This window comes from Apium graveolens, chromosome 5 (genome assembly GCF_009905375.1).
Source record: "Apium graveolens cultivar Ventura chromosome 5, ASM990537v1, whole genome shotgun sequence".
Taxonomy (NCBI): Eukaryota; Viridiplantae; Streptophyta; class Magnoliopsida; order Apiales; family Apiaceae; genus Apium; species Apium graveolens.
Window position 1 is genome coordinate 58,270,187 of NC_133651.1, and position 9,808 is coordinate 58,279,994.

The 9,808-nt window shown below is 36.1% G+C and overlaps 2 protein-coding genes across 2 annotated transcripts; one reads left to right on the forward strand and one right to left on the reverse strand.

The window, feature by feature from the left end:
* Window positions 1-3,069: 3,069 nt before the first annotated feature.
* On the reverse strand, window positions 3,070-4,300 carry LOC141661381 (CRIB domain-containing protein RIC4-like). Its single transcript, XM_074468386.1, has 3 exons — window positions 4,068-4,300; window positions 3,832-3,966; window positions 3,070-3,465 (listed from the first exon to the last, which is right to left on the reverse strand). Exons 1-3 carry the CDS (start codon window positions 4,195-4,197, stop codon window positions 3,245-3,247), a joined length of 486 nt encoding a protein of 161 aa, XP_074324487.1. The 5' UTR covers window positions 4,198-4,300; the 3' UTR covers window positions 3,070-3,244.
* Window positions 4,301-7,537: 3,237 nt separating this feature from the next.
* LOC141660103 (uncharacterized) lies at window positions 7,538-8,565 on the forward strand. Its single transcript, XM_074467065.1, has 3 exons — window positions 7,538-8,006; window positions 8,106-8,309; window positions 8,543-8,565. Exons 1-3 carry the CDS (start codon window positions 7,538-7,540, stop codon window positions 8,563-8,565), a joined length of 696 nt encoding a protein of 231 aa, XP_074323166.1.
* The last annotated feature ends 1,243 nt before the right edge of the window (window positions 8,566-9,808 follow it).

The window sequence follows — 9,808 nt, forward strand, 5'->3', positions numbered from 1 at the left end:
AACTCTTGGGTGCAAAGTGCAGGATGACTCCAAAGTTCTCCAACGAGGACACCCGTTGAATACAAGAACAGAGTTCCTAAAGCACACACCAAAGTTAACCCCGCATCCCCAACGAGGACACTCGTTGAATACAGGAAGAGGCCTTCAATCATCAGGCATACCCCTGGAGGCCTTCAAGCTTTTCACGGACATCCCCCTCCTTGACCGTCTCAAGGAGGGAATTCTTCGAAGAGTATCTGCAACAAATTCGTTTGTAAAAATAACCTCCAATACTCCTCTCCATGCAAGCTTTGCCCTGAAGTCACCATCAAAAGTGTATTGACCAAATACAGGACGCGTCCTACGACTCTGGGCGCGTCCTCACCTTTATAAATCAACCTTGTTTCTTCACTAACCGCTCCCTACAGCATGCCACAACCACAAGACGCGTCCTAATGGGGACAGGCGCATCCTCCAACTTCCATTGCCACAAGATCACATTTACCAATTAATTTTCCCAATATTGACGCGTCTACAACAATTGGGCGCGTCCTTTCCCAGTCATGCACTCCCAAACTTCGCCATCACCAGACCATAGAACATCAACTCAACTTTAGGCGCGTCCTCTGTGCCTGGACGCGTCCTATCCTTCCACAACGCAATACCGGGTTTGACCGTACTAATCCGCATTTGACCCGAGTCAATTCAATGCCAAATTTTGGGTATAACAGTAACTTAGATCATACTTTTTGTATAAAAAATAATGGAGGACAGGTAACTGCTCTAATCATATACGTAGATGATATCATTATTAAGGTAATGATTCGAATGAAATAAAAGCATTAGATAAATATTTGTCCTCCAAGTTTGAAATGAAGAATCTCGGTCCTCTAACTTTTTTTAGGGATTGATGTTGCAAGGTCTAAATATGGAATTTCATTGTCGCAGAGAAAGTATGTGCTTGATCTCCTAACTAAACAGGAATGCTTAATTGTCGACCTGCAAATACACCGATAGAGATGAATCACAAACTCAGAGAAGATGAGAAACAAGTTCCAGCCAACAAATATCGTTATCAACGTATAGTAGGAAGATTAATATACTTGTCGCACACGAGACCGGATATAACTTATGTAGTAGGTTTTGTAAGTCAGTTTATGCATGCACTTACTACAGAACATATGAATGCTTTATATCGAATCCTTAGATATCTAAAGAGCTATCCAGGTAAAGGGTTGTTATTTTCGAAGAATGAAAGACCTGATATCGAGGGATACACGGATTCAGACTGGGTAGGAGATCAGACAACTAGACATTCTATCTCAGACCATTTTACATTTGTAGGAGGGAACTTAGTCACTTAGAGGATTAAGAAACAGAAAGTTGTGGCGAGATCAAGTGCAGAAGCAGAATTTCGAGGCATGGCTCACGGATTGTGTGAGTTATTATGGATAAAAAAATGTATCAAAAGATTTAGGAATCAAGTATCGGAAACCAATGAACTTGTATTATGACAACAAAGCTGCTATTGAAATTGCTCATAATCATGTTCAACATGATTGTACAAAACATGTGAAAATTGATCGTCATTGTATAAAAGAGAATCTTGATAGAAAGGTCATACATTTTTCATTTGTTCGTTTAGAGGATCAATTGGCAGACGTGTTAACCAAATCTGCTTCTGCAAACGTATTTAACACATTATTGGACAAGTTGAATATGATAGATATCTAAGGTTTAGGTTCAAATTGAGTGGGAGTGTTGGCACAATTGTATGTAGGCGTATGTTACTGATTCTTAGGGATTTGTACAAACTAAATATTCAGTAGTAATTGATGAGCACGGTTGGATAGCAAGTGGTAAAGGTATATCCTCTGTCGTTCCAGGTTCGATCCTGACTCATTCCAAAATTTATCTGAGAACTTTCAGATATTCATTTGTAAGGTTATAAGCTAAATTAGTCAAAAAAACAAAAAAAAATATTCAGCATTAATTGTATTTGATTATAGAATATTCAATTTCCTTTCACGGAGTATAGCTCTGTGTATATATTCTTCATGCATTTGCGAAATACAATAAGAAATATAGATAAATGCACTTTGCACCCTCAAACAAAAAACAAAGTTGAAAAAATAATTTTGTACCCGAACTTTCGGAAATACAACTTGCACCCCTCAACTTCAACTTACTAATTCGGTATGCACCCTTTTGCAGAATATAATTTAAATAATAAGGGGTAAAAAGGGAACTTTATTTTAAAATGTAAATAAATTTTAGTTGGAATTTCAAAAATAAGTTAAAATATTTATAAACATGATTTCTTGTATATTAAATATTAATATTGATCAGAATATTTTCATTAAATGCACTTTAAAATGAAATAATTACATTTAATTAAATATATAATATATATATATATATATATATTAAATTTAATTTTGATATAATTATATAATTTTTGGCATTAATAATATTACGAAAATTCAAAACTCAACTATATAATATTATTCAAAAAATTTAAAGATATTATTTTATAGCTATAATAATAAATTTAATTTTTAATATAATCTGAAAAATGAAAAAATTAGTTTAGTTAATATTTTACTGAAATTCTCATTTTACCCCTTACTTTTTTAATAATAACCGTCGAAGGGTGCTTTCTGAATTGGCAGGTTAAAGTTGAGGGGTGCAAACTGAGTTTCCAATACTATTAATACACATTTGTTTTTGAAACAAAATAAAAGGGTGTAAAGTGCAATTTTCTCTAAGAAATATAAACAAGAAGTATACACTTCCACAACTGAATTGAGCGGTACAAAACCAGCTTTTTGCACGTTTTCCTGTTTTTTTTTGCAAGAAATGTAGAATACATAAAAAGAAATCTCCTTTCCTTCAAAGTTTCCACTTTCTCAACTTAAGAGTATAGTTTTCCCATTGCTTAGATGCCAATAGATAGTCTCAAAAGTCTTTACCCCATTAATAAAGGAGCACTTCAACTCCAGTCCATAATTTCACGCGACATTCTTCAAGAAAAATATGACATGGCAAAAACTTGTCATTAAAAATATGTGAAGCACAGAGAAAGTATCATTAAGGTAATCAAAAACAACTTGTTCATCTGAATTTCTATACAGAAAACTCATTAATTCATCTCCTACATTAAGCAATCACTTTGCGGGACTTTTAATCATACTTGATGCATAAGTGGCACCAATAACACCATATATTCGTACAACATGATAATAATCAATACATCATCGTGGTGTTAAGAGTATGTGTCACCAGCTGAAGGTGCACGATCAACTTGTGCAGCCATTGCCAGCTCAAACTGCTGTAATGAAACTGAGGAAAAGGCAATGATTTCAGGTGTTTTAAGATTTTCCCAACTTTTCAAAGAGTTGGATCCGTCCCATCCTATGTGTCCAACATGCTTTACATCTGTGGGTAACCCTATTTCCATTTCTTTTTCCATCTCTTCTTTGTACACTGTAGATCAAAGCAAAGTCATCAACCGTTGCAACTAATAAGAATTTAACTATATAAAGGAAAAAAATGCACCTCTCTTCTATTTCGCAGCTTGAATCAATCTATTACATCAACTGCATATATTTTTAAAGTTTTTTAGCGTGCAAATTATGTACTTATGTTTGCATTGGTTTATTACCGCAATTTTTTAAAAGAAAGAAACATTTGAAGTTGTGGTATTTTTGCAAAAATTTTGAGGTTGTCAACATAGTTAGAAAAAGAACACATTTTAAATATGTTTCCCTGATGAAACCTCAATTTCTAGCGGAACCTAGTACTTCACCACATACCAATGAGCTCTAGCTGTGGAACGATTTTCTTGCTTACCAAATAGTTGGGAGAAATTCTTAAAACTTCTGATGATCAGTTTGTGTATTCCGAAATTGATGTTAGGCTTCTGAAATGAGACTAGTCCCCAAGAATTCTTCATCTTTACTTCTGATGACCTCTCTTCTTGTCTTCCTTGATATATTTATCAATGACCAACCAAATTTAAATACATTAATACGAGCAACCGCGCACACACACAAAAAAATACACACTTACAGAAATAGAGATTATACCTATAATAACATCTGGATTTGATCCTGACTTTGATTTTGTCGGATGGGAACTGCCAACTTGTATACTTGACCGGGAAACGCAACCCATAGAAAAAGGAAGAAGTACAAATCTTTCCACAATATTTCTCATCACCTCATACAATAAAATAACTATTGCAGGTTGATCTTCTTTAAAGTTTATGTAAAAAAAAAGGGTTGATTATATTGGGTGCTCAAGTCTTTATAAACAAGCAAGAATGATTGTAGTGTTGGAAATGTAAAAGACACCCAAGTTTGGTGAAGTGAGAGAGAGATAAAGAAAGAGATGAACAGTGAAGTAGGTTGGGAGAGTAGTTATAGTTAGTTAGTTAAACTGTGCAACTCAACCTACTTTTGCTAATTACAAGTCCTATTTGCCTTTCAAAAAATAAGTTTGCTAGTCTGTAAACCAACCCCTTTGTCATCATACTAATGACTAATCCTCAGATTCTTCAAAAGTACTCCAACTATGTTATTTATGTATTCATTAAGCACCTATGAATTCAATTGCTTAATGATTTAATCCTAATTACATGATTTGATCATTTTAGTAATGCTATCTATCAACCTATATTAAGATAATAGAAATTAGCTTTTTCTTCTTAAGCAAGAATATTTGTGGACACCACGTTATGAACTTGTGGTGAATGTCGACACAATATTCACCCTTTTGTAATCATCCATGTTTTAAGTTAACTTGTATAAATAATTCTGGGTAGGTGAGAATGGGGTCATATTGTGGGTTACTCCTGAAAGAAGATGGAGAAAGACAAAGAGAATAACTGGCATTTGTGTCAATGTAAGTCCATTAGTACTGTACTTGATTTGGTTTCGGATGACATAATTGCATACAATATATATAGTCTCTTCTTGTTGCATCTTCATCTGGTTACTTGCATAAGATGCCTAACTAGATATCTTTGCGCCCAATCACCAGAATCATTAACAACATTTGACGTTCCATAATGAAATGGTTTTAATCTACATATCAAAAGAGCATTTTCAAAGTTTGGATTCTAGGTAATGAAAGAATTGGATAACAATGAATCAATGTTTCAGGGTTTCAAGGATTTGGTCTTTCAAAACATAAAATACAATGGTTTGAGTATGTAGGTAACTCGATTTAGTGTATGGTATTTAGTTTATATGTATTTGTGGAGTAGTATCGTATATCTGTGGTTCATATCTGGGTATACAACAATCAATGGTCTAGAAAGAATCAGGTTTACGGCTCAAGATCAATAGTTGGATTCATGGTTAGGATTCAGTGCTTCAAAGCACTTGCAATATAAAACCGGAATATCAATCACGACAATATCTCGAGAAAGTTCAGAACACTTGTCTGGTATTAGCTTACTACACTGCACTCACTTCCAATCACAATCATCTTACTCCTCAACTACCTGTTTCCCTTTCCTACGTCTTGCCTCTTCTGCTCACATATCATAAGCATATATCAATATTCAACTCATATGATTATATTCAACACATACTCCTATTTACCCTTCGTTTTACCCAAATCCGATTATCGGATTGAAAGTTACGCAATAAACCAGTAAACATCGAATATACAGACCGAGTTGGCCGGGACATATCTACACAATACCAGGAACACAACCATGCAATCAATTCATCCTAACAATCCCTGAGTTGGCCGGAAAATGGCCCGGAAGTTCGCCGGTTTCCGGCGAACTCGACGTAACTTTAAAATCACAACTCCCTTCTCTACAGACCTCGTTAATTCATGAAACTTATACGACTGGATTGCAAATTTCACAGAGAACACAACCCACTATACCACAACATCAATCTATTCCAAAATAAAAAACCCCCAAATTTCAATTAAGAACATTCATACGGGTTATAAACCCTAATTTTAAAATTCGAAAATCAAACTCAAATTTGAACATGTTATTGAACTCCAAATCACACAATATATATATATTATGTTAATATAAATGACAATAGCTTACAAAACCATAATAACCTTACATTAGTATTTTGATTTCAACTACCGTAGGTGCTAGCTTTCTCCTTCTCTTTCGGCATCTGTACACCCACGAGCATCGTACGCCACTTACGTGGCTCATCACTCGTTGAAGATCGCACAATGCTTGTGACACACAACATCTGATCATTCCACTTGTTCAATTTGAGTGACATGAATCAAGAACCTCCATCGTGTTCCCTCCTTTTGCAACAAATTGTCTTACCCATCCTAAGAAATTTCCCTCCCCCCTACAAACTGAAGGGACTAGGTTATAATATTGAAAGATACAGAGAAAATAAGATTTGCTGGTATGGAGAACTTGTTAGAATTATTCAAACTCTTCCTCCTGAAGGTATTAATAATAACAATTGGGTGGAATATAGATAAAGCAGTAGTAAGGAAACAAACTTCCTAAAATCCACGAACAGCAACTAGTTAGGTCAAACAAAACAACTCTGAAGGAGTAATATGAATAAAAGAAATAAAAGCATACATGCATGCACCAGCTGTACACATTTAAGATTTAAGGCTGGATGATTAATGTTGTATACTATTGTCAAAGCCTGTGGACTATATGCAAGATGTATTAATCCAGGAAATAAGGTGGCTATGCTAACTACAATACATGGCTAAAATATGAACAGGAGAAGGAAGGGTAGCAAACACCAACATGTACACATGCATGGGAAATGAAGCATATAACTAGCTCCAGCTATATAAGTAGTTATTAGAGTCATAGTTTGTAGGCTGGTAAAAAGTCTTTGTGTATAATAAATTATATGATGTATGCCATGATGTATGGTAAATGTTGAGGTCTATATATAGTACATGATGTTGTGCTGTGCTAGTAGAAGAAAAACACCAAGAGGTTCACAGAGAGAAAGAAAAGAGCTGAAGCACTTGTGAGAGGAAAAAGATTGCAGTGTGTGTAAACACTTATATGTATAAGTTGTATTTCTATTATTAAGAAATAAAAGTAATCTCCTATTATTGTGCTGGTTTATTAATATTATTGAAATATTTTTGTGTAAAGCCCATCTACGTTTCCAACAAGTGGTATCCGAGCCAGGTTGCGTTCGTGAAAAATGGCAAATATGGTGCAACCCAACATTCCAAAATTGACGTCCACAAATTACGGGAATTAGAGTATCCAAATGAAGGTGTTACTCGGTTCTTACGATAATTGGGAAATTGTCGAAAATGGGTTCAACGAGCCCGCTGATGCAACCGCTGAAGCAACGCTTCCAAATGCCGAGAAGACGGCATTAAAGGAGATCCGGAAAAAAGATAAAAAGGCGTTGTACACAATTATTCAAGGTGTTGATGAATCAACCTTTGAAAAAATTTCTGAAGCAAAAACGGCAAAACAAGCATGGGAGATTTTGCAAAAATCATTCCAAGGAGTTGAAAAGTAAAAAAGGTGCGGCTCCAAGTGCTATGCGGGGAGTTCGAAAATTTAAAGATGAAGAATTTAGAAAATATTGGTGAATTTGTTACGCGTTTGAAAACAGTAACAAACGAGATGAAAAGAAATGGTGAAAGTCTCGACGATGTTCGGGTGATGGAAAAATTACTCCGTTCGTTGACGAGAAAATATGATTACGTTGTTACTTCTATCGAGGAGTCAAAGGACTTGTCCACAATTTCCATTGATGAGCTCGTAGGTTCACTTCAAGCTCACGAGCAGCGGATGAACCAGTATGATGATGCAAGCCATTTGGAAAAGGCGTTGCAAAGTAAGGTGTCCATTGGTGACAGTTCTGGCAGTAGCAGTTCCGCACGTGGCAGAAGTGGCTTTAGAGGTGGCTACCGAGGTGGACGAGGTCGTGGAAGGCAGTCTTTCAACAGAGGTCAGAATTCTGAAGGTTATCAACCATCTGGTCGTAGTCAAAATTTCAGAGGTCGTGGAAGAGGCGGATTTCAACAACGAGGTGAAAAGTCTCAATTTCAATGTTATAATTGTAATAAATTTGGTCACTTCAGTTATGAGTGTAGAGCACTAAAGGTGGAAGAAAGAAGTCATTTTGCAGCAGCAAAAGAAGACAAAGATGTTGGCACTGCTATGTTCCTCACTTACAAAGGAGACGAGGAAAGCAAGAAGAATGTTTGGTATATTGACCCAGGGGCCAGTAATCACATGACTGGTCACAAGGAATTATTCACGGAGATAGATGACACCATCAGCGGAGAAGTTACTTTTGGTGACTCGTTAAAGATTCCGGTGAAAGGAAAAGGTATTGTCACGATCATGTCAAAGAAAGGTGAAAAGAAATATATAAATGATGTTTATTATATTCCTGCATTGAAAAATAATATTATCAGTCTTGGCCAACTTGTGGAGAAAGGATATAATATACAGATGCAGGACAATTCCCTCATTATCAGAAATCAAGCTCGGGAATTGATTGCAAATGTGGAGATGTCAAAGAATCGTTTGTTTACGCTTGATATGCAAACGAATGTGCAGAAGTGCTTAAAGTCGGTCATTAAAAATGACTCGTGGTTGTGACATTTGAGATATGGACATCTTGGATTTTCTGGCTTAAAATTATTGTCAAAAACAAAGATGGTGGACGGTTTGCCAGAAATCAACGAATCAGAAAATTTGTGTGAAGCGTGTGTCAAGGGGAAGCAACACAGACAAAGCTTTCCCGTTGGAAAATCGTGGAGAGCCAGAAGGCCATTGGAGATAGTTCATACAGATATAGCTGGTCCATTTGATATCTCATCACTTGGAGGTAATAGGTATTACCTAACATTTATTGATGATCTTAGCAGGAAAAGTTGGGTGTATATCATCAAAGAAAAATCGGAGGCTCTTGATAAATTCAAGGAGTTCAAAGTACTGGCGGAAAAACAAAGTGGATATTATTTGAAGACACTTAGATCAGATAGAGGAGGCGAGTATACTTCAAACTTGTTCAAAAGTTTTTGCATAGCACATGGCATCAATCATCAGTTGACAACAACATATACTCCTCAACAAAATGGCGTTGCAGGAAGGAAGAACCGCACAATTCTTGACATGGCAAGGAGTATGGTGAAAGCAAAGCACTTGCCAAGAACTTTCTGGGCAGAAGCCGTTCAATGTGCAGTTTATTTGTTGAATCGTTGTCCAACAAAAAGTGTCAGAAATAAAACTCCGAATGAAGCATGGAGCGGAAGCAAACCATCAGTTGGACATCTCAGAGTTTTTGGGTGTATTGCTTATGCTCATATTCCTGATCAGAAAAGAAAGAAGCTGGATGACAAAGGCGAAAAGTGTATTTTTACCGGATATGACAAAAGAAGCAAGGCGTACAGACTCTACAATCCCCTGACGAAGAAATTAATCATTTCTCGTGATGTTGAGTTCGATGAACCAGATTACTGGAGATGGAGCGAGGATGAAAGAAAAGTTGCTGGTTTATTTTTCAATGGTGATGACGATGACGGTGATAACCAGAACATTGAAGATGATAGAGATGATGATCAAACTCCTCCACCAAGTCCAAATCAATAAACTCTTAGATCGACACCATCCACGGGAGGAAGCAACAGTTCAGGGGGAGCACCACGAAAGATGCGGAGTCTTGATAATATCTATGAAGCAACAAGTCTGGTACAAACAACCTTTGATTATTCTCTATTTTGTTTAATGGCTGAATGTGATCCAGTTACATTTGAAGATGCTTCTGAAGAAAGCAAATGGAATAAAGCCATGGATGAGGAAATTGGTGTAATAAAGAAAAAT

Bases quoted from the DNA above. Each gene is read 5' to 3' on its own strand.
- LOC141661381 (XM_074468386.1), bottom strand. From the start codon at position 4,197: ATGAGAAATATTGTGGAAAGATTTGTACTTCTTCCTTTTTCTATGGGT. The intron at 3,967-4,067 runs GTATAATCTCTA...AAATATATCAAG, and splicing joins AAATCCAGATGTTATTATAG to GAAGACAAGAAGAGAGGTCA. The intron at 3,466-3,831 runs GTAAGCAAGAAA...TTTGATCTACAG, and splicing joins GAATTTCTCCCAACTATTTG to TGTACAAAGAAGAGATGGAA.
- LOC141660103 (XM_074467065.1), top strand. From the start codon at position 7,538: ATGAAGAATTTAGAAAATATTGGTGAATTTGTTACGCGTTTGAAAACA. The intron at 8,007-8,105 runs GTGAAAAGTCTC...GTCATTTTGCAG, and splicing joins AGGCGGATTTCAACAACGAG to CAGCAAAAGAAGACAAAGAT. The intron at 8,310-8,542 runs GTATTGTCACGA...ACGAATGTGCAG, and splicing joins GATTCCGGTGAAAGGAAAAG to AAGTGCTTAAAGTCGGTCAT.